We start from the raw sequence: 24,347 nt of genomic DNA on the forward strand, positions 1-24,347 counted from the left end.
ATATATGATTTGTCCTTGATATGATCTAGCAATTTTGTTTTCTCTCCAGTGAAGTTTGCTATCTCATCGTAAGAATGGAAAATGTAGGGGTTGGTGATATCACACAGGTAGATGTCTATAACCTTGAACATTTCATGTGCAGGTGGGACTTTTACCACGTGGGGGAATTCACTTGAGTTTTCAGAGAGCCAATGGGTCAACCATGGGTCCCTATAAATAAAGTTCAGAAGAGACTCTGCATTCTGGACTCTGGAAAACCCTTCAGCCATGAGGTTGATACTGTTTCTTGGTGCCCTTTTGGGGCATGTCTACTGTCGAGAAACATTTGTAGGGTAAGTGGTACCTTCTAGCACCTGTTTGATTATTCTGATCTGATTCATGGTTAGGCTCCACAAATCTGAAATTCTCTCTTGATTGTTGCAGAGTAGTGGGTCTAAGTGTTCAGCATTTGAAGAGAAGTTCTCTTAGATTGAAGGAGTGCTGGAGGTATAAGCGGTTAAGGCTTGGCTACTAACTAATTAAAAGGTTGGTGGTTCCAACCCACCCAGAGACCCCGCAGGACAAAGACCTGAGATCTGCTCTGAAAAGATTACAACCAAGGAGACCCTCTGGGACAGTCCTACTATGCCACATGAGGTCATTAGGATTGGAGTCAACTCAATGACACTCAACAACAACACTTACATTGAGGTGTGGTGGTGACTGGCTGGGATAATAGAAATAGGCAATCAAAAAAGAGATGAATGATATTTAAAGGGAAAAAGAAAAGAAAACGAAATACACATAGCCCTATTTCTCTCTCTTCTGACTTGTTTTTTCTTTCAGTGATGAGATTGTTGGGATGACAGGCATTAGTCAAAATCCAGTTGTTTGCTTGGCCATCGAAGGTTAATCTCCCATTTCTTTCTTCCCACCTTTCTGGGCTTTATCTTCCATGTCAACCCTGGATGCACCTCTTTAGATCTAGGGTCCAAGTGGTGGGACCCACTGCGGCGGAAGGACCAGGTGCCACTGTAAGACTCAGGATGAAGAGCCATTCTTGCTCCAACGGACTTTGGTTTCAAGATTCTCTGAGTCGCTCTAGGCAGTATTTCTTGCACAGTAGTTCAGGGAATGAATGAAGTGGTCAAATAATTTTGGTCCAAAAAAGTGGGTGGTCAAATTGATTTACTCTAGTTAGAAAAATTGGGGAATCCTGGGGTTTTAAAAAATGATAAAATTTCTAGAAACATTTACTAAATTAATGTGTGCTGAAAATCTATTAGAGGAGATCTAAGTTGCAGCATTTATTCAATTAAAAAAATTATCAAGTTCCCCTGTCCCCCCCTCCTCTTTTTTTTTTGGCCAACAGTCGAAGGGCTACTATCTATTCCTTACAAAATACCAGGAAGCATTTGACTAATACATTCTTTTTCCATTTTCCATTTTCAAGGAAAACTCTTCAGAATGACCATGTATTAACCAAAAGGAATGAGACTCAAATCAAAAAATGTCCAAACCCTTTTTGTTGTTGTTGTTAAGTGCCATCGAGTCGGTTCCGACCCATAGCGACCCTGTACAGGGTTTCCGAGGGTGTAAATCTTTACGGGAGTAGAAAGCCTCATCTTTCTCCCGCGGAGCGGCTGGTAGTTTCGAACTGCTGACCTTAAGGTTCGCAGCCCGATTCGTAGCCACTACGCTACCAGAGCTCCTTTTTAGTAGGTGAATATTAGAGGCTGGAGAGCCTTAAGGATTTCATATTTAATGACGTATATTCCATTAGTCCCGCGGTGGCGCTGTAGGATCTAGCACTTGACTATAAGGTCGGTTTCAACCACAAGGTTGGCAGTTCAAACTTATCAGCCTGTCCTCAGAAACCCTATAGGAGATTGCTATGAGTCAGAACTGACTTGATGGCACTTAATGACAATTCCATTAGCTGGAGTCCTGGTGTGTGGTCTGTAGGATAAACACTGGACTGCTAACTGTAAGGTGGGCGGTTCAAATCACCAGTCAATACTTGGAAACACTATACAGGATCACTTTGAGTCAGATGTGACCCAATAGCTCACTACCACAACATTCTACTAGTTCACTGACAATTGCCTTGTGATGGATTTCAGAAGATTTAGACTTACTGTACCAGTCACTTCTCACTGCAGTGACTGGAAAAGTCAGCCTGCTTTGGATCAAGGGAGAGAGGAGGAACTTCTGTCACTACGAAAAACACGATAAGAATTCTGTCCAGTCCTTCTCTAAGGACACACATTTGTTTATTTTGAGACTTCTCTTTCTTGGCAAGGTGTCCTAAACCAGTTGCCTTCGAGTTGATTTCAACTCATGGCAACTATATGCATTGCAGTGTAGAACTCTGAGAGGGTGTCCAAGGCTGTGACATTTTGGAAGCAAATCACCAGGCCTTTCTTCTGAAGTGCCTCTGAGTGGGTTTAAATCACCCACCGCCTTTCAATTCACTTAGTAGTCAAGTAGTTAATTGTTTCTAACACCAGGGACTTCACCAAGGTGTCCTGTTGTGTGCCATTGAGTTGATTCCACATCATAGTGAGCCTACAGGACAGTGTAGACCTGTCCTAGAGGGCTTGCTAGGCTGAAATCTGTATGGGAACAAATTGCCCCATCTTTTTCCCCACAGAGTGGCTGGTGGGTTCTAACCACCAACCTTTGGGTTAGCAGTAGAGTAATAAATCATTGCTCCATCAAGTCTTCTTCAAGGAGCCCTAGATAGTCTTAATCCCTCATTGTGTGTATGTATGCGCACATATACAATAAGAAAGGTACACCATCATCTGTCTACCTCCTTGTTGGGTAGGCATACCCCAGATTTGGACTGTATGAATGGGATTTGGAGGTAGAGTTCGGATGCTTCAGCAACTGACAAAGTAATCATAACATCAAAACAACCCTTAATTCTTTTCAGAGGTGATTTTGATTCTTCTTGCAAGCACTAAACTGATTATTCCATTTTTAAATTACAAAAACACAAAAGTCTTATTTCTGAAAAACAGGAACAGACACGTTTTAAAAGTCAGTGCTTCATAAGCAGCAGGTTTTATCTGACAGATAATCATTAGCTAAAGGAAAGAACTTTAATGGCAAGCTTCCTGCTAGGAGCAGGGACACTTCTTAATTATTATTTAGATAATATTTCCTTGGGGAAAATAAAGCCATTCTATCAACTCCTCATTCTAGGGATGTGGGTCAGCATACTATTTATCAGTTTCTAGATTGTCAAAGAGATTATTGACGGTTACTTTGACTTCTTATGTGTGGAGACCAACTGGAACAGAAAGCAACAGAAAACAGCGACCAAGTTTTGCTCTTAAGGTCATGTCTGTGGTTCAACCTTCTTTCTTTAGAGATCAAGTTCTTGAGATCATACCAAGGAATGAAGAACAAATAAAAAATCTGGTGGAACTGGAGGCTGAAGAACATCTTCAGGTATTTGTCCTGGGGGATTTCTTTAAGCGATTTCTCTGCAGTTAGACATGATGGATGACTGAGATCTCTTACTTTACACTATATCTCAGCTCCTCTAGCACAACAAGGAAGCTAACTCATGGAGGTGGGGATCCAAAGACCTGGGCTCTAGTCCCAGTCGTGTGACATTGGCTGAGTCTCCTATCTTCCTTATGCTTCATTTTCCCACTCGATAAAGTGGGGGTAAACACATCCCTGACCTAGCTCATAAGTTTACTGTTAGAAAAGAGAGGTCAAATGTGCAAGTTACTTTGAAAAATTGTTGAACACCTTTAATGTAGTCTTTCTCTCCTAAAATAATTTATAGTGTGAATATCCTGGTATGAAATGATTTGGAACACTTGAATGTCAACTTAAAAAAACACACCAAAAAACCCCTATTATTGTTTTAGAGAATCTTTTCTTTCTTCTAGTCTTGTTGTTGTGTGCCGTGGAGTCGGTTCCGACTCATAGCGACCCTGTACAGGGTTTCTGAGGCTGTAAATCTTTACGGGAGCAGAAAGCCTCATCTTTCTCCCTTGGAACAGCTGGTAGTTTCGAACTGCTGACCCTGAGGTTCCCAGCCCAATTCATAACCACTACGCTACCAGAGCTCCTACCCAACTGTAGAGGGAAAGACATCATAAACACATCCGCTGAAGCTTGGACATTTCAAAAACTCCCATAGCAACATCATAGGGATTCCACAATGATTTAGTCTTGGAGTGCTCCAGACATCGGTTTCTTGAAACATATTAATGTTCAACTGGCCAGTTCCCTGGAATAATCTACTCATTGTCTCTACTCATTATCCCTTTCAGCTTGATTTCTGGAAATCACCTACCACTCCAGGTCAGGCAACCCATGTCCGTGTCCCCTGGGGCAGCCTCCAGGCAGTCAAAGTTTTCTTGGAGTCCCAGGATATTGCTTATTCCATCATGATCCAAGATGTCCAGGTAAATATTCCACAGATCATCCTGGTCCACACAAACAAAGGTTTTCTCCTTGAGTACTTTTTGCCAGGACGTGGACCTGTGTGAGCCACTAGGGTTGTCCTCTGGTTTGGGCTATTTCTGCAGGGTGGACAGGAAGGTACTGACTTGCTCCCTATTGTACTGGACACAAGTGGGATACGGTAACCAAAATTTGAGGGAAAGAACAAAGGAGACTATAGGATGAAATACAAAGTGCTATCTGAAGGGTGTTAGTCAATGTAGGGAGAAACAGTTGATCGTTATTTATCTTCAATGGGAGGTTACCCTGGGTCCCAAGTTGCCAGAAAAGTGGGACGAGCTATGTCAGGTGAAGTCACTCAATACCTGACTATGCCTACAAGCTCACCAGGGGACTAACTGTCCTCCTGCATCTGCAGCATCTGGTTGGCCAGAAATCCCATTAACGCCCCATCCTCTTTGGGACCAGGTTACTTTTCTTGTTACACCTCTATGAAGTTTGCTCAGGGCTGTGCCAGACTAAAAGACACAGAATAGCCCCACAGCCTGCAGGACAGGAAGAAGGAGTGCCACCATGCTTTCACAACTAGATTAAAATGCATTACTGTAAGTGAATTATAGTTATAATTGATTATCTTAGGTTCTATTGGATAAAGAGAATGAAGAAATGCTATTTAATCAGAGAAGAGAACGGAGTGGTGTCTTCAACTTTGGAGCTTATCATAGCTTGGAAGAGGTAAGTGTTTCAACTGGACGTTAGACATGGGCCACTCTCTCCTTCCATGACACAGTCAAGACAACCATCTTACTTCCTAAGTTCTCTGTCTCCCTAGGAGGTCACAACCACCAACAGTGTTGCTGGTTTCACACCTCCTTTTTACTCACCGCAGGACCTGAAGCCCAATTGTCCCTCTCAACAGCCACCGAGCTATTTTGGAACTGTCCAAGCAATCTTAGGCAGCACGCAAATGGCCCTCTTGTGCGCATGCTCTTCCCTCAAGGCCTCCTTGTTGATTTCCCATAAGGCTATTTGAAGGCTATGTTTTCATGGTTACCATTGAGGATAGAATCAGAGGCCACCTGGCCCTTGTGATTTCAGGTCAAGGACAAGGTCTTCCAACCTGTCCAAGGCGTCAACACCTCATGGTAGCCAAACTCTGTACAGTGTCTGCTGTTTTCCCTGAGTTTTGTTAGCCCTGTGAAGAATGCCCTCTTTCTCCACTGGGGTCACATGCTGCCATCTGTGCCCTTGGGAAATGCTGTTTACTCCTTTGTGATATAGAGCTCTTTTGGGGGCCCACAGGGATCTAGACACATTGATTTTAAGGGGTGAGTGGAAAGATAGGAGGGATAGAAAAGAGCCCCAGAATACATACCTTGTCTGTCATGAAGTCCATTCTGTCTCACAGCGACATTATAGGACAAGTAGAGCTGCCTCAGAGGGCTTCCAAGGCCATACATCTTTACAAAAAAAGCAGACTGCCACATCTTTCTTCTTCATCTTCTAGGTACAGATCTACTAAATCATCTATTCTAAAGTGCAAATACAATTTCTTTTCCTAATTTATTGGGTAGCAAAACTTGACCTGATCTGACATACAACTCCATTTGTTTCACTGCCAGAAACAGTAATGGGCTTGACTGTGGAGCTGTGCTGTATGTATGTTGTTGTGTGGTGCCGTCGAGTCGGTACTGACTTATAGTGACCCGAATCACAACAGAACATAACACTGCCCAATCCTGTGCCAACCTCACAATCATTGCTACACTTGAGCCCATAGCTGCTGCCACGGCGCCAGTCCATCTGGTTGGAGGTCTTCCTCTTTCTCTCTGACCCTGCACTTTACCAAGCACGATGCCCTTCTCTAGGGACTGGTCCCTCCGGCATGGCTTACCCAGAAGTATGAGAGACAAAGTCTGGCCATCTTGGTTTTTAAGGAGCATTTTGACTGTAATTCTTCCAACACAGATTTGTATGTGTAATATACACATATGCTTCCTATTGTTGTTGCTGTGAAGTGCCACTGAGTCTGCGTCTACTCATAGAGACCCTCTATGGGGTTTCCAGGGAGCAGGTGATGGGTTTGAACTGCTGACCTTGTAATTTGTAGTAAAGTGTTGATCCTACAGCGCCACACCAGGAGTCTATATGCTTCTTATTACTTTTATAAAATTCCATCAAAATTTTGAGTTGGAAATGCATATGGGCACCAAGGACTTGGGGTAAGGGATTGTGGGCCAATACCAAAAATCCGAAGGAGAAAAAGGAGCAGAGAAAACCAGATGTGCTCTCCTTTGCTTAACCGTATGATGGACTGCAGGATGTGATTGTCTGTGGCCTATGGAGAGAAAACATTGACCAAAAAAAAAAAAAGCTATTTTCATCCAGTTAACTCTCCAGACACGCCCAGACATGCCTCAGTCCCAGCAATGGCCACAGCTTGGGTGCTCCCGGAGACTCAGAATTTCAATTAGTCCTGAAAAGCAGGCTTCTGAGGGCTGAAGTGCCCTGAGGCAGGCGCCCTTTTGTCCCCTGGCCTGAGTGGCCCTGCTGCATTGTGGAACTCCCGCCTCTAAATCCACTTTTGTGTGTCATTAATCGGTGCCTTCCTCTGCTGGTAAAAGCTTTCTGTCTTAGAAGCTCCATCTTGCTGCTGGGGTTGAAGAAAACCACAGGCAACCAGAGAGCTGCCATTTTGTGGAGGCTGTACAAGAACTGCACAGAACGGCGGCAAAATGGTGTCTCCTTGTGCAGCCCCTGACTGCAGATGCGGTGACTCATCAGCTCTCAGCTTTGAGACAAACACCCCAACTCTGATGCCTCAGCTGGGCTGGCCTCTTCACTTTCTCCCCAGAGAATGACCATGGAGGGAAGAAAAAAGAAAACACAACATTTAAATGTGTCTCTGTATTCACTGAAAACCCTTTCAGATTTCCCAGGAAATGGATCACATCATTGCTGAGAACCCAGATCTAGTGAGCAAAGTGAAGATTGGCTATTCTTTTGAAAATCGTCCCATGCATGTGCTCAAGGTATGCTGACTGGGGGCAGCGGCTGGCCTGACCCTGTGGCTGCTCCTCCTCCCAGGCTCAGCCTGCAGTGGGGTCCTCCCCAACCCCCCACCCACCCCATCCCCCTCCTCAGTTCCTTTCTTTCCTGTTTCCTGCAGTCTGACGCAGGTCTGTGGGTGAAGGAGTGCTCACTGACCAGGGGTATAATGAACCAAGGGGGGTACCCTGCCCTTTTCTTTTCTTGTCCTTTTTCTTTTCTCTCCTCTTAAAAAAATAATTTTTTTTTTTAATTAACCAAATGGGGAGAGAAAAGAGCGCCCCTAGTTCCTGACTGAAATGCATTGTAAAACAGTTCCTGCATTGTGCAGAAAGAATGAGTAAGCCGCCATAGCAAATGCCCTAAAATGAAGGCGTTTTTTAATTGGTTTTATTTATTTCTATGGTTGTTTTTGTTGAGAATGCACACATAAACCAATTCATCGATGGCATTCTTTGAGTTTTCTGATTTGTTTCTTCTCCATTAACATAAACTCCTGGCCCCTACATTTCCTATCTATTTCTTGGAGTTGAAGTTGTCAGTCAGTTTGATCTCCCATAGTTCTTAAAAGAGCACAATGTTCACCAAGACAGACACTCTTTATGAGTGAAGCTGAAAACAAGTGAACTGTTGTTTGGTCCAAAGAGGACTTCAGGGGATATTTTCAGTTCAAGGTGTGTGTGTTTTAAGTGGTCGTTGAAAAGAGGGTTAAGGATTTGGCTCCAGCTTGAAACCTCTCACAGCCCTAGTACTGATGATTTTTGAGCTTCTTCACTTTGCCCTGAACCAGAGTGGAAATTATTCCCCCAGTTTTCCTAGAAAGAGTTTAAAAAAAGGAAAAAAAAAACCAACCCCAAAATCTCACAACTTCCTCTTAAATTTGGAAGTGTTGTGACAGGGAACCAAATGGGACAGATGGGTTTTTCAAGAGTAGTTTATCCCAAAGCCAACCAGAGAGGACTGGTTTGTGTGTTCCTTTGCTTGGGCCCCTTTGCTAATGCTTACTACCCTCCTTTCCGTTTCCACCCCTTTCTCCTACAACTGGGTCTCGAATCGCAGGATTCTCCTGATCTTCGCTTCTCTAGGGTGGTTTGGTAGTTCAAGAAGGCTTGTTTTTGAAAGTTCCTTGCTTTTTACATGTGAGCTCTTTGGAGGAAAAATGAACAAATCACTCACAACCCAAACTCTTCAAACCCCTGCAATGAAATGATGTTTGGCAAGGATTTGCATTTCGTATGGACCTTATGTGCTGTGTTTGGAATGCTGCTCAGAGATAGAAATTGATGGGGCAAACCATCTTTTCCTCCCTATTTACTGATCCAATTGGCAAAGTCACTGTTCCAAAGAAGATAGGAGTCACATCAGTCGTAAAATTTGAAGTCTGGGAAGACCAGCTAGTGTCTGCCAGCCCGTTTGTAAAGAAGGACTCAGTAGCTAAACACAAACATTTTTATTACCAAAAGAATGCAGTCAATGCATACATTTGAAAAATAGAGAAACAGACAAAATGAGCAGGGCACAGAATCCTTGTCATTCTAATTCAACAGCTATGGGATAGTAGCTATTAGCATTTTGCTTTATGTTTTTCTATATTTTTGTTTTGTTTTCTTCTCTGCCTTCCTCCTTCCCTCTCCCTTTTTATTTATCAGGATATAGTATGATACAAGGCTTCAAAAAAAATTCATGGAGAAATGGAATGAAAAGAAAAGGGGATTTTTTTCCATGAACTTTTTAAAGTCCCCTCATGTATATAGGTGTGTGTGAATATATATATATATATATATATATATATATATATACATGTGCCTTTAAAAAAATTAAAATGGCATCATGTTATTCTGTAACTGTTTTTTTCCCCCCCACCAATCTATCACATATGATGAACATATTTTCATGTCATTACACGATCTGCAAAGTTTATTTGTTTAACAAACATCAAAGGGAGAAAAAATTCTACTGTGTCTACTGACCCTTGTTACACTACATTTCCATTAAAGAAGGGGACCAACCCCCCCAAAAAAGTCACCACAAAAGAGAATTAATTGATAGCACAGCTTGCTGCCGCCTGGCAATTTCTCAGTCATCCCAGGCCGTAGGAAAGAGGACCCAGGGGACAGGGAGGGGTGGGTGGCTACTACAAGGAGCCATTCACATTTCCATGTTTCTTTTGCAGTTCAGCACTGGAGGGGACAAGCCCGCCATCTGGCTGGATGCCGGCATCCATGCTCGAGAGTGGGTTACACAAGCAACTGCTCTGTGGACCGCAAATAAGGTTGTTTCCTCTAACATTCCTTGATAATTATCTCTTTCTGAGGTTAGGACCTACCTAACCTAACCACATGCAGCAGTCCTCTCAGCCCAAGTCCTCTGCCTCACAGGCTGGAAGGCAAGCCAGCCAATGATTTTGGGTGTCACCATGCCCAGCCACCGCCTCCTTGGGCTTGCCACTTAGTGCATTCTTAAAAGACAGTGAGCTAGAAGGGACCGAGGAGAGGGTGGCAAGCAGGGACCCTGGAGTTCTGCTGAAATCAGACTGGAAAAAATTGCTTTGCTGCTTGGAACTTCTGAGGGTTGAGGAACGTTATGCTAGAAACCAATAGAATCAAGAAAGGGGCCAGACAACAAACACAAACACATCAGGAAGAGCACACAATGACCCACAGAGCCAAAGGGGAATTAGTTAAGGGTTTTTGGCTTGTTCTGAAAATGTCCCCAATTGGATTTTGAAGTCAAGACATAGCAATGCCTTCAACATGTTCCTCGGAATTAGAGTCACAACACACAGGGCTGGGAGTGCTGCTATTTCGTAAGCAATTCAAAAAACGGCATGCTATAAATCAGAATGTTAATTCATGAGCCATGCTACTTCAGATCATTCAAGCATGTGCTGCCACATGCATACCGGCTGATACATTTTCCTCTTCAATTAAAATGCGCTTACCTTTAGGGTATTATGAAATGGATATTTAACAGTTGAATAATAATGCCTGAGGATGGCTGAGCACAGGAAATGAATAAATTTTAATCCAACAGAAACTTCCACTCTGACTCCACTGCAATTGATCGCAAGTAAAAATTAAAAAAAAAAAAAAAAAGTTAATTCCTCAAATGTAATATCACCAGTTCTTGGTACCTTTAGAAAAGTTCTGGCAGGCTTAAGGAATCAGCTGTTGGTCGGTGGTGAGGTCTTTTGGAAAGCTACCCTGTGTGGTGATTAAGGAAAATGAACAACTTTCTTTGGTACTTTGGTCACCCGGGAGGTCAGCCACACATACCATTGCAGAAATACCTCATCAGAAATTACAGGAAGAATACTAGTATTTTTTAAAAGACTTGTCGTTTAATGCCAGTTCCGACCCACAGTGACCCTGTATAGGGTTTCCAAGGAGCCGCTGGTGAGCTTGAACCACCAACCATGCAGTTCAAATGGTTTTGCAGTCTGGCGCATTAGCCCACAGCGCCACCCCAGGACTCCAGACACTATGCTGTTGTTGCTGTTAAGTACCATGGAGTCCGTTCCAACTCATAGTGACCCTGCACAGGGTTTCCGAGGCAGATCTTTATGGGAGCAGAAAGCCTCATCTTTCTCCAGTGGTAGATTTGAACTGCTGATTTTGAAGTCAGCAGCCCAGCTGGGAATCCATTATTTTACCAGGGCTCCTTAGTAGAAGAGTGTTGTTGTTAAGTGTCTTCAAGTCAGTTCTGACTCATAGCGACCCTGTATAAGGTTTCCAAGACGCGGCTGGTAGGTTTGAACCGCTGACCTTGTGGTGCCGATACTGGCATATTAATTACATTAACAGGGCAGGAGACTGGATTCTGCTGTACCTAGACATTCCTAATGACCAGCAGTGATCTTTAGCTCACGTTTGTGGCAGGGTAGGGAACATACTGCCTTAATTTTCTCTCCTTGCATTCCCTGACACATGGGGAACATGAGGCTAACATGTGTGTTGTCTTTGCTCAGCTTGCCTCTGATTATGGAAATGACCCTTTCATCATTTCCATTTTGGACAAAATGGATATTTTCCTGCTGCCGGTCACAAACCCCGATGGATATGTCTTCTCTCAAACCAAAGTAAGTCAGAACTTTTTCTCTTCTCCAACTAGGATCTGGGGAGATATGTAGGAACGTCAAAAACAAAATGAAAGGAATCTTTCTGTTCTTGATTTAGCCTGAAACGCACGGCCTGATCTCTCAGTAGTGGCCCTGAATTGAGGCATGTGGTGAATCACTTCTTACCCCAGCCTCTGCCAGAGCCCATTTCAGTGACTCGGCCGGGCTATTAGAGCTCTGTGCTCGTGGTGAGTCACCTAGGAGATTTGTTCCAATTATCTCTGCATTTTCGTGGCAGGATTGATAGAAAAGAGGGGGCGAATGTTACCTGCTGACAATTAGATTACAGTAGGGTTTAGGTAGGCAGTCTAATACATCGAGTGTCTTACTCACAATCTCTAGATGAAATCCTCTGTAATATCACTAAAAAGAATTACGCTGTCTTTTCTTTCTTTGAAATCTTATTATAAAACATCATTGTGGCAAACTGTGACCCCACGTATATTCCAAATGAATCAGAGCTTCTAGTTTATTTTTGGAGAGAGTTGGCTATGATAGCAATTTTCAAAGGGACTTGTATTAATACTAAGACTAATCCCAGGAGAACCTAGGAATAATGGGAGCCACCACCCACTGTATCCTTCTCTTGGGGGTTCATAAAAAGCATGAAAGCATTACAAATTCTTAGAAGTTCTGAATAAGTTAACCTAGTTAGCCTCATGTCTTCCCAAAATATTCTATCACAGAGCTTGCTCCAGCAGCTCCCTTTTTCTCTTTTTGGTTAACATTGAGGTTTTATGGGACATGAATTGGCAGGTCTTCATTAGAGGGAATGAAGAGATAGCTACTTCTCCTTGGGACAGATGAGCAGCTCCAAGCACAACCTCTGAGTCAGGGGAAATTAGCACAATTCTAAAGGGCCCATCTCGGGAGGGAGCAAGGGAAATCAATTTGCAGAATTCTGAAGGGACTGTCTCACCAGGTGGAATGACCAGCTTTCTTTTTTTCCTGGATTTTTTAGAATCGGATGTGGAGGAAGACCCGATCCAGAGTCCCTGGAAGCTACTGTGTGGGTGTTGATCCTAACCGGAACTGGGATGCAGGTTTTGGAGGTGAGCACAAGGCCTTGTCCCCTGAGCTAATCAGACTGTTGTCTGCCCACCTTGCTCTTTCACCTCATTCTCGCAGTGCTGACTGCAAAGCCTATTCAGGAGTCAAGCCATTTAAAGACGGATTAGAGAAACACTTGAATGCTGTCACAGAGCTCTGAACGGTGTTTAATATATTTCATCTCACATTTGGTTTCCCCACAAGCTGTAGCCTGGCTCTAGCTTAGGCTCTGAGGGGTGGGAGCAAGGTGGGTAGGCTCTGGAAGCCCCAAATCAACCACTAGGGGGCGTTAGGATCTGCTCAGAGGAAAAGCATTACATCATCTGGATGCTTCCAGAAAGAAAACTAAAAAAGAATTACACATAGGATTGAAATATTGATTTTCAGAATAGATTCAAATATAAACTATTAGGTTGATCCTAGCTCTGTTGACTTGCCGGTGTAATTCTTCAGATTCTCAAAGGCCCTCCTTTCTGTTTCCAGGTACGGCCTTAAAAACCCCTGGTTCACTAATCTCAGAATTGGAATTTGTTTTCCTCACTAGGTTATAATGACAGTGAAGTTTGGAATTGTGTCTTATTTTTCACTACAGTATTTCCAACACCTCACACAGTGTCTGGAATGCAGAAGACAAGTACTAAATATTTGTAAAACAAATAAGAAAGGAATGAGAGGCAGGGAACCAAGAGACAGCTGTCTGTGGGTGGCGCAGACAGTGAAGCACTCACATACTAACGGAAAGGCTGAAAGTTCCAGAAGGTTTGAATCTGCCCAGAAACACCTCGGAAAAAAGGCATGGCGAGCTACAAAATTGAAAACCCTGTGGTGCACAGGGCAACTCTGTAAGACACGGGGGTCGTCCTCGACCCGTTGACAATTACTGTGTTTTGTTTTAAATGATATTTTATTTGTGTTTCAGGTAAAAATATGCACAGCAAGTTAGGTTCCCATTTAATCATTTTTATACAAATGATTCCCTGACATTGCTTACAGTTCTCATAATGTGCCAGAAGTTTCATGATTTCGAATCGTTTGTTCTGTTTCCATTGTTTTTAAAATTTATTTAATGGAACCAGTAAGGACACATCAGGGATTTGGGACATTAATTGCTTTAACAAAATATTTTTTTCAGCGTTGTTGTTAAGTGCCGTCGAGTCAGTTCTGACCTATAGCAACCCTGGATAGAGTTTCCAAGGAGCAGTTGGTGAGCTTGAACCGCCGACCCTGCAATTCAAACCGACTTTGCAATCCAGCGCATTAACCCACAGTGGCACCAGGCCTCTGGTGGGGGTGGGGGGTGGGAATCAAAACATCAGACCCATATATTGAATGTTGTCTTTTGGTGCCATTGAGTCGGTTTTGACTCATAGAGATGGGTCGGAACTGCCAACCTTGCAGATAGTAGCCCATTGCTGCTTATACGACAGCACCATACCTAATCAATTCAGAATCAGTATTTTCCCTGAGATGTCACTATTCCTAGAAGGTAATTTCTAAATAAGATGACAAGCTTGTATCTACACTGTTGATATTCCTTTCGATCCCAGGGGACTCCCAGACTAACTGTCCCCCCATGGGTTCTGTAGCCTGCAGAGTCCTAGCCAGGGCTACAGTGGGCTCACTCCAAGGGTCATGAACAACTCTAGCTGTTGAAGACTTTTGACTGAAGGTCCAATCCCCTTGAAGAGAACCTTTTTGGTCACATGTGTAGATTTCCTCACTACAGAAAGGGTGTCAGAGATTCCTTGCATTGTGTTTGTGGCTTTGTGCCGTACAGGATCAAATGCACAGCATTTTCTACTCTTGGACTTGAAGAATTGGAAGTGATTCCAAAAATCAACATGCTAAACTTCTATCAATCCCATCAATAATATTAAATCTAACTTTTCTTCTGGTGACAACTTCACTTTCTCAGAGAGAAGATGACTAATTTGATAACCCTTTCTGCTCTATGTTGTTGTTGTAAAGTGCTGTCGGGTCGATTCCGACGCATGGAGACCCTGTATAGGGTTTCCAAGGAGTGACTGGTGGGCTTAAATTGCTGACCTTGTGGTTAGCAGTACAGTGCTTATTCTATAGCGCCGCAATGAGACTCCTTCTGCTATATGTTGTTGTTGTTAAGTGCCATCGAGTCAATTGTGACCCATAGCAACCCTGTATAGGGTTTCCCAGGAGTAGCTGGTGAGCTTGAACCACCGACCTTGCAGTTCAAACGGCTTTGCAGTCTGGCACATGAACCCACAGCACCACACCAGGACTCTGCTATATAGAGGAACGATATTTTTTTAAGAAGGGAGAAGAAGTCAGAATTACTTCATTTAGACTTTTGGAATATGCCCTAGGCAACAACTTGATCTAATGCAATGAAAATCTTACTCTGGATTCCAGAGGAGGGACTTCATGATGCGTTGTCACTGTCTCCATACAGCACTCCTCCAAGTTCTCTGTTCTCACTTAGCTTTTTCTTATCCCATCAGGACCTGGAGCCAGTGACAACCCTTGCTCTGATTCCTACCATGGACCCAGTGCCAACTCCGAAGCTGAAGTGAAGTCCATCTCGGACTTCATCAAGGCTCATGGGAACTTCAAGGCCTTTATTACTCTCCACAGCTACTCCCAGTTGCTGATGTTCCCTTATGGGTACAAATGCACCAAGTTAAATGACTTTGATGAGCTGGTGAGTTCTTGAAACTTCAATTCAGTTCAGCAATGAGTAGCCATTGTGTCGCCAACTATGTGTCAATCATAAAGTTAGGTACTGGGATTGGGATGTACTAGTGATCGGTAACAAAGATGAATTGAGATGTAATTCTATACATTGAGAAGGTTATGACATAGGCAAGGGTTTGAAAGGCTGATTATGAACTCTCCTAAACTGCATTTCTATGGGAAATAGAATTCACGAAATGATCATTGTCTTAATCTACATGGACAGGACGTGCTGTCTGTTGCTTGGGAAATAACCGCTTGGATTGGACCTGAGGCTCTTGACTCTGTAGCCATCCCAGAATCGCATCCAGTGCTTGCTTGGTGCTTTTGATGCAGGGACCGTCATTATGAAGCACTGATGTATGAGACTGACCCCTAACTTGATGCCTCCCACTAACTTTCCTGTTTCAGGAGTAAGCAGACTGGTGGTGGCCTTAGGTCAGGTGATGACATCTCCCGGGGCTGTTAACAATTGAGCAAGAGCTCTCCCCAGCCAAAGAATTATGTGCCAATATTTATAGTTGGGCTTTAAGGCTTAGTCTTTCAAATCCATATGTTAGATGACACCTGTTGATCAATTTTTACCTTCAAATCTATAGTATCATCAGGTCTGGGTAGAAATGGAATTAATTATTCGAATTCAGGTCTCTCTTCCATCTTATCTGTTGGATTCAAGTCCAGTAGGGTAGTTTTCAGGGTTTTGAGGGTGAGTATGTCTATAATTCCCAAGGAGCTCTGGTAGCGGAGTGGTTACGAATCGGGCTGTGAACCGCAAGGTCAACAGTTCGAAACTACCAGCTGTTCCACGGGAGAAAGATGAGGCTTTCTGCTCCCTTAAAGATTTACAGCCTCAGAAACCCTGTACAGGGTCGCTATGAGTCAGAACCGACTCCACGGTACTTAGCAGCAATGTCTATAATTCAAGGTTGAATTATAGAACAAGAATTTCAGGGGAGGAAGCAACCTAAAAGCTATCTTAAGTACACCTAGATAATCTTACGTTGTTTCAAGTTGGTGCTCAAAACTTGCCACATAGTCATTTAACTGATGATTGAATAACTCAAGAAAGGACAGCTTCTTGTCTCCAAGGAAGCACGTTTCATGTTGTAATAGAGCTAATTGTTAGAGTTCTTTCTTCTTCTTCTTGTTAAATGCCATCGAGTTGGTTCTGACTCATCGTAACCATAGGGTTTCCAAGGCATGCCTAGTGGGTTTGAACCACCAACTCATGGTTAGAAGTCCAGTGCTTGTCCTACAGTGCCACATCAGGACTCTTCCATACAAAGAGCCAAACCTATCCCCTGTGATTTTACATATCAGTCCTCCATAGAGCAAGTCTATTTCTCTCTGATCGGCAAACCCACTTACTTCAAACCCGTAACTGGCCTCCCCTAGGTCTTTCTTTACTCCTACTTCTTGTTGTTAGCTGCCCTCGAGTTCTCTTCCAATTTAGTGCTACCCTGTGCACAATGGAATTAGATTGTTGTGATCCACGGGGTTTTCATGGGTTGATTTTTCGGAAGTAGATTGCTAGGTCTTTCCTTCTAGTCTAGCTTAGTTTGGACGTTCCACTGGAACCAGTGTCAGGTGGGTGGTGGTGACCCATAGGCGAATTGAACCCGGCTTGTCCTGGTGTGGTGCTTTGGGTTAATGTGCTAGACTGTGAGGTTGGTTTGAACCACAAGGTTGGTGGTTCAAGCTTCCCAGGCATTCCTCAGAAGCCGTATATAGGGTTGCTATGGGTTGGAACCAACTCTATGGCACTTAACAACAACTCCTGTATGGGAAGTGAGAAATCTACTATTAAACCACCAATGCCTGCCTCTTAACTACTAAATACTCGTGGTTCCTTCAAGCACTCACAATATGGCGCCAAGCTTCCTCACGGTTCAGGTTGCTGTTTCCTGTGCATGCTTTGCTTTGTCCTTCAAGACTAGATCCCAGCAGTGAATGTAAGCTGCGTGCTCTGGGTTAACCAGCACAGGGCTGAACGTGACCCTGACTACCCTCATTCAGACCTTGTACTTGTGCTCACGCAGTCGAGGGTAACATTAGTTTTTTGGCAGTAACACCGTGTTGTTGACTCATGTTGGGCTCACTGACAACCGAAACCCCCAGGCTCTTGAAGGATGATGCTGAGCCAGGTTTTCCCCATCTGGTAGTTGTACAGTTGATTTCCTGGACCCCAGTTCAAGACCTTACATTTATCCCCTAGCAAGGACAGTAAAGCCTCAATCAGTCAAACTTGGAACCTTCAAAGAAGTGAAAATATTTTTCTGAGCTCTACTTCTTGGAGAAAGAGGCAGTCATAGGGAAATAAGCCAATGCAGGGATCTAGTAAAAGACAGCTCAACTTCCAGGTACATCCTGGGGTCAGTATACCTCCTCCTTGGCCTCTTAACACCCATCCTATTTCTACCCACAATTCTGCACAAGGAGAGCTAGTAGTAAAACAATGTCTCTGATCTATTGCACCTGGGTAATCAAACAAACAACTAGGGTTGTATTTTCAAAGCCAATAAAAGTGAACTTTTGCACACTCTTCAGTAAAATTGGTTGAACTGAAGAGGGTGTTTTGCTTGGTGGTTATGTGCCATAGAGTTGGTTCTGACTCATAGTGAGCCTGTATAGAGTTCCCGAGGCTGTAAATCTTTACGGGAGCAGAAAGCCCCATCTTTCTCTCGTGGAACTGCTGGTAGTTTCGAACTGATGACCATGAGATTAGCAGCCCGATTCATAACCACTACACTACCAGAGAGCCTTAATTAATCAGAGTCCAGTGAACCAGACCATCCTGTTCTCTATCCTGCTGGTAGGTATCCGGTCTCCCAAGAGACAACACTATTCATCTACCTCTTCTTGGTTCTCCTACTCTAGGATCAAGTGGCCCAAAAAGCTGCCAACTCAGTGGCAACACTACATGGCACCAATTACAAAGTGGGACCTATCTGTTCTGTGATCTGTAAGTATCTAATGCGTTGTAGATTTTGTTTTGCTTTTTTAAATCAATGGTTCACTAAGATGGCAGGCCCCCTAGGCATTTGAGGCAAAGCCTTTAAATGATCTGATGTGAAAAGAACATGCCTTCCCGCATGGATTCCAGCCTTCTGCACACAAGGTGAGGTCTCCTCCAGGAGATATTCATTGTGCATACATAGAACAAGGAGCTCCCAAAGTGTTTGGGTTTTGTGCTCACTGCTGTGTTTGTCCAAATGCTTAAAAATCCCTCTCACTATATGGAATCTCTGCCTGGAAATGTGTCTTCAACAACACCTGGCTCTAACTCATGCTCCTTTATCAATGTCCTCTTCTTTGACAAAAGTGGGCAGAGGTGAACAGAGACAGACAGAGGTGGGCAGAGGTGTGTAGAAGTAGGCAGGGGTGGAGAGAGGTGAGCCGAGACAGACAGAGATTGACAGAGGTGGGCAGAGGTGAACAGACCTTGGTAGAGGTGGAGAGAGGTTGACAGAGATGGAGAGAGATGGGAAGAGTTGAACAGATGTGGACAAAAGTGGAGAGAGGTGGGCAGAAGTGGACAGAAATGGACAGAGGCGTGCAGAGGTGGGCAAAAGTGCATAGATCAGGTTTAATCAAGACGAACACTTCTTCAGTCAAGCTGTGGCCTGGCTGTCGTACACCTGTAGGCAGAGAGAGAACTGAGGGACTTGCAGTTGGAGATGAATGGAAGAAAGGCCTGGCTATCTCCTTTCTCAGTGGGTTCTTAGTGGGAGTCCCGAAGTGCAGAGGAGGAAGGTTTTACAGGTCACAAAAATTCCTGTTTGCCTTCCCCTCGATTATTATTATTATTTGGCTATTAGGATGCATTTGGAGTCCTGGTGTGGCGCTGTAGGATCAGCACTCATCTGCCAACCACAAGGTTGGTGGTTCAAACCTACCAGCTCCTCCTCAAAAACCCTATACAGGGTCACTGTGAGTCAGAACTGATTCGAAGACACTGAACGACAACAACATTATGGTGCATTTAAACAAGCTTGTAGGAAAGTAAAGAACCCAAGGATCGTACTTTCTCACTTTTTGTTTCAGTTCTGATTTTGACCAATGTGTACAATGAGCACAGTTATGCTTATGAGCTAGAATCAGCATTTGTACCCTATTTTGTGGCCATCTTTTAGAAAATAACATTATTCCCTGTTTCGTTTCAAGTATTCACGCAGGGTATTTCTTACTCCTTTCTTGCTATAGGAGGAGGCTTCAAATAGTTCCTGGGAAATGGAATTGAAAGAGAATTTTTCCCCCCACGAACTTTTTGAAGCCCCTTCCTGTGCTCATGGAAGCTGTGGTCTGGTTTAGCCTTTTTTGGCTAACTTGTTCTCCTTTCTTTCAGATTCTCTCTTGGGAGAATGTCCCCAAGGCAAGAATACCAGATCAACAGCTCTATAGCTCTCATCACAGACTTTTGAGTCAATGTTACATCCTCTAGGAAGGCAGATCTGCTCACAATTGTGCAGACCTTTTTTTGCTTCTGTCCTCACAGGATTGATTGTCCTCTGATTTTTTAGGGGCCACTCATGGAAAGAGACCCTCTGAATGTAGAGGTGGGGAAATGAGGGGACCACCTCCAAGCCTGAGACCATGATGTCAACCTTGGGCTGAGGGATCCATATCTTTCCCTGGTTGTCAGTCTTGGACTAACACCCCCAAGACCCTCATATGGGGTCTCGTTCATTTTCGTCCAAGGAATCTAATTTTTCATGGAGGTTTATCTGGAGGTGGAGTTCCTGGGCCGTGTAAATGGTTAATGGGCCTGACTGCTAACCAGGAGACATGCCTCAGAATAAAGACCTGGCCATCTCCTTCTGAAAAGTCAGCCACCGAAACCCCCATGGAGCGCAGTTCTGTATTCTGACACGCATGGGGGGCCATAAACTTGAGTTGACACCACAACTGAATTGGGGATACGATTGTTGCTGTTGAGTGCCATTGAATCAATTCGGACTCATGATGACCCTGTATAGTGTTTCTGAGGAGCAGTTGTTGGGTTTGGATTTACAAACAAGGTAGACCTAGATAGGCTGAGGTTTCCTATGTCTTCCCTGGTGAGGTCACTGATGAGAGAGGAACTGAGTTTTTCTAACAGGCTGATTTTAGACAAACACCATGGTTTGCTGTGATCTTTTGTAATCTCACCACCAATGGTCAAGCAGGTTCCTGCTATAGCCCTGCCCACGCTGACTCTGTTTCTTGGCTTCTTGGTCAGGACGAACCCTGTGTCAGTCCACTAACGTCCTCTCTGCCTCCTGTCCCAGGTTGGTATGCAGCTCAGGGCTGACACCTGCCTCCTCATTCTGCCCAAGAGATGGCTGAGAACCTTTCTGTGCAACTGACCCTCTGGAAGGGCTTTGAGGAATGCCAGTTGGTGTGTGATCCAGAAGTTTCTTGAATTCTTGTGCAGAGACGGGCAGTGGGGAGACCCAGGCCTGGGGGTTTGAATGACAGTTCTGCCACTTTGGGATCAAGTAACCCTGGGTAGATGGCTCGTTCATCTTCCCTTGGGTCCTTCATCTGGAAGATGAGTTGTTGAGAGGCTCCAAAGATAGATGGGAGAACAAAAGTGACCACTGACTCCAAACAGCCTGTTGAGTGTTTGTTTGCTGGTGACGCTGCTCACCCTTAACGGGCCAACCTTTAGGGCAGGATCCCCAACATGTGTTTAGGTGATAGCTACAATCATAACGGGCTCACATTGAATGTCTACTCTGCGTCCATAATCTTTCTCCTTCACTTATTCTCTGAATCTCAGTTTCCTCATCTGAAAAATGGCATTAATGCGAGCTAGGGGATTAAATAAACCAATGTATAGCAAGTGTTCAACATAATGTCTAGTTCATTCCTCAAGAGCTGTAATCAGCTAAACTCGTATTTCCATTTAATTCCCACTGCCTTGTGAAATAAATAGTATCATTAGCCCTATTAGATAGATGATGAAACCCCAGGATTTGGAGAGATTAAGTCATTGCCTTAGGCCACCTAGCTATTGGTTTGCAGAATCAGGAATCTGAAGCCAGTGCCCCACAGGGTCTACAAGACTGTCTTTTGTGGGAGCAGAGCGCCACATCTTTCTCCCGCAGAGCGGCTGGTGGATTCAAACTGCTGACCTTTCAGTTAGCCACAGAGTGCTTTAACCACAGCACCACTGGGTTCCTATAAAAATCTCACCAGTCCCACTGCCATCAAGTTGGTTCCAACACATAGCGACCCCACAGGACAGAGAAGAACTGTCCCATAGGGTTTTCAAGGCCAGAAGCCTGGTGTGGCACTGCAGGATAAGTACTGGTCTGCTATCCGCCAGGTTGGTGGTTCAAACCCACCAGCTGCTCCTAGAAAACTCTATATAGGTCGCAATGGATCGGAGCTGACTCGATGGCACTCAACAATAACAATCTTTACCAGACGCAAACTGGCACATCTTTTCTTCTTGGTATGGATGGTGAATTTGAACTGCCAACCTTCTGGTTAGCAGTGTAGTGCTTTAGCCACTGTGCAACCAGGGCTCGTAGGCACACCACAGGTATAAGTAATTCTGGCACCCAGGGAAGATTCAGTTCAAATCAACAGCTGTTTAGTGTTTGCTGTTTACCAGCTGCTACCATATATCTGGAGTCCTGGTGTAGAGCCTTAGGATAAGCATTTGACCTCAAGGTTGGTTTGAACCGCAAGGTCGGTCAGTGGTTCAAACTCACCGGCCGCTCCTCAGAAACGCTATACAGGGTTGTTCAGATAGCGTAGTGGGATATAAGTTGAGCTGCTAACCACAAGTCAGAAGTTTAAATCTATCAGAAAGACGAGGCTTTCTGCTCCAGTAAAGATTTACAGCCTCGGAAACCCTATACAGAGTCACTATGAGTCAGAGCCGACTCCTCGGCACACAACCACCATGACCAGGTAGCTGCTGCATGTTAAGGTAAAGATACCATCACAGGTACTCACAGGGTTAATCCACAGTATTAATCACTAGCCCTACGTTTCCCAGGTACAACCCCTCTTGATCTTCCCTTCACCCAGCCCTGTTCTTCAGTGACTAGGTGGCTTCCTCCACCTGCCCCTGCCATGGCCTCTACCTTCCCTCTGTGGGAGAGGTCTCAGGGCTGGTCCATTGCACAGCTCTCCCAAGTCAACATTGTTACAAGCCTTCGTAGGCTCATGCCATCTCCCTTCATTATCTGCCACGTCAGTGATGACACATAGCTCAGGTGCACATTGCTGTATTGGTTCAACCCATCACACATGTTATGGGATCCCTGAGAGAGCCTCCTCACCCTTGTACTGAAAGTTCCCTAAGGGCCCAGGTCTCCTACTCCATTAGTAATCCCTCCTCCTCCACTAGAGAAAACAATGGGCAAGCCTGGCACTGGTCTACAGAAGGACCACAGGAAGTGGTGTGGCCTCCTTAGCCAGTAGGAGATGCCATTGAGAGGAGTCAGGGTCCCAGATGGGTGGGGGAGCCAGGGCCTCCCAGGGCCACCAAAAGAAGGCTTAGTGTACCCATGGGAATAACGCCTTTTGCTTTTCAAATGCCTCTTGGAGTTTTTCATCAGCATGACCCCCTACTTAACTGTCCCTGGTCTTGTTGTCTAAAACGTACATTAATTTTTTAATTAATTTATTAGCTTTTTATTGTGATATGGGTAAATGTTTACAGAACAAGTTGGATTTCCATTCAACAGCTCAGAGATGTTTTGATTTGTGACCATGATGGAATTCCCCCAAACGTAACATCTTTCTTCCCACTTCTTCCCTGTTTCTATTCGTCCTTCTTCCTCCTGAGCTTTATTCCTGAACACATGCAGTTGAACTCCTTTTTAGACTAGAGTGTGAATAACACCGCCTGGAAGTGGGCGGCCTCAACATCCTATACCTGTACTGGCTTGATTCCATTATCAGGCCTTAAATCGAAGTTCAGACCAGGCATGCAGACTCTTAAGAACGGATGGGGTGCACAGCTGGTGGGGTCTGACTTACCTTGATCACAGTGGAATTGAATCCAGAGGTCATGTGACTCGGGCTCAGTGGGCACAGTGTAACCAGACTTTACTCTCCTTTGCCCTTCAGACCAAGCCAGTGGCGGAAGCATTGACTGGGCCTATGACTTTGGCATCAAATACTCATTTGCCTTTGAACTGAGAGACACAGGTCGCTATGGCTTCCTCCTACCGGCCAACCAGATCTTGCCCACAGCGGAAGAAACTTGGTTGGGCCTGAAGACCATCATGGAGTATGTGCGAGATCACCCGTATTAGGACTCCGAGGAGTAAATCTCATTAAAATTGCTTTAGTTTGAAGAAGAGTTGGAGTGTGATTATTCCTATTTCTAATACTGATCTGGGAGCATAGTTTTCCCCATTTATGAAACCCTAAAACACAAGCCACTGTACAATACCTTTCCATCTCCGTTCTAGAGCTAGAAGCCCCTGGGTATTGACAAGGATTAAGTGTTTGAATATTAAACAGAAGGTTGGTAGTTCAAACCCATCCAGAGTCGCCTTGGAAGAAAGACCTAGAGATCTGCTTCGGAAAGATTCGCCTTGAAAACCATGTGGAGCACAGGTCTGCTCTATAACATCTGGGATCTCCATGAGGCAGAATCAACTCAATGAACAATGGGTTTGGTTTTGATTTAGAGCTAGAAAGAATGTTAGCATTCATGTTCTCACTAAATGCTACTAAGTGGCTACTCAGAGCCAGACATTATTTGAGGGGCTGGATTCTCAAACCCCCATTGTTGCCTTTGGCTTTTCCATTGATTGCATTGTAAAAACAAACAAGCAGTGCTCCTTGCCCCATTGAGGCTGGGTCTCAGATCCTACGCAATTACTCTTTAGACATTCATTTCAATTTGGGAATTGGAGATTTCTTCATGTTGATGGTTTTCCCTAGGAGAAAAGGGTGGGAAAGGAATTTCAGCTTGGTCAAGAATTCTGGGTACGCTACGTGATTCTTCATGGGTCTTAGTTTCTCTTGTTTGGCTTCAAAGAAGAAATTTCTCTCAATGAAG

At 44.3% G+C, this 24,347-nt stretch overlaps 1 protein-coding gene across 1 annotated transcript; it reads left to right on the top strand.

The window, feature by feature from the left end:
- The first annotated feature begins 267 nt into the window (after positions 1 to 267).
- Positions 268 to 23,592, top strand: CPA2 (carboxypeptidase A2 (pancreatic)). Its single transcript, XM_006861134.1, has 11 exons — positions 268 to 332; positions 3,357 to 3,438; positions 4,278 to 4,412; positions 5,050 to 5,145; positions 7,341 to 7,442; positions 9,632 to 9,730; positions 11,426 to 11,536; positions 12,537 to 12,627; positions 15,103 to 15,302; positions 18,212 to 18,296; positions 23,405 to 23,592. Exons 1-11 carry the CDS (start codon positions 268 to 270, stop codon positions 23,590 to 23,592), a joined length of 1,254 nt encoding a protein of 417 aa, XP_006861196.1.
- Positions 23,593 to 24,347: the final 755 nt, after the last annotated feature.

This window comes from Chrysochloris asiatica, unplaced genomic scaffold (assembly GCF_000296735.1).
Source record: "Chrysochloris asiatica unplaced genomic scaffold, ChrAsi1.0 scaffold00041, whole genome shotgun sequence".
Classification (NCBI taxonomy): domain Eukaryota; kingdom Metazoa; phylum Chordata; class Mammalia; order Afrosoricida; family Chrysochloridae; genus Chrysochloris; species Chrysochloris asiatica.

Coding starts and splice junctions, on each gene's coding strand:
- CPA2 (XM_006861134.1), top strand. CDS start 268: ATGAGGTTGATACTGTTTCTTGGTGCCCTTTTGGGGCATGTCTACTGT. Junction 4,413..5,049: donor TCATGATCCAAGATGTCCAG/GTAAATATTCCA, acceptor TGATTATCTTAG/GTTCTATTGGATAAAGAGAA. Junction 9,731..11,425: donor CTCTGTGGACCGCAAATAAG/GTTGTTTCCTCT, acceptor GTCTTTGCTCAG/CTTGCCTCTGATTATGGAAA.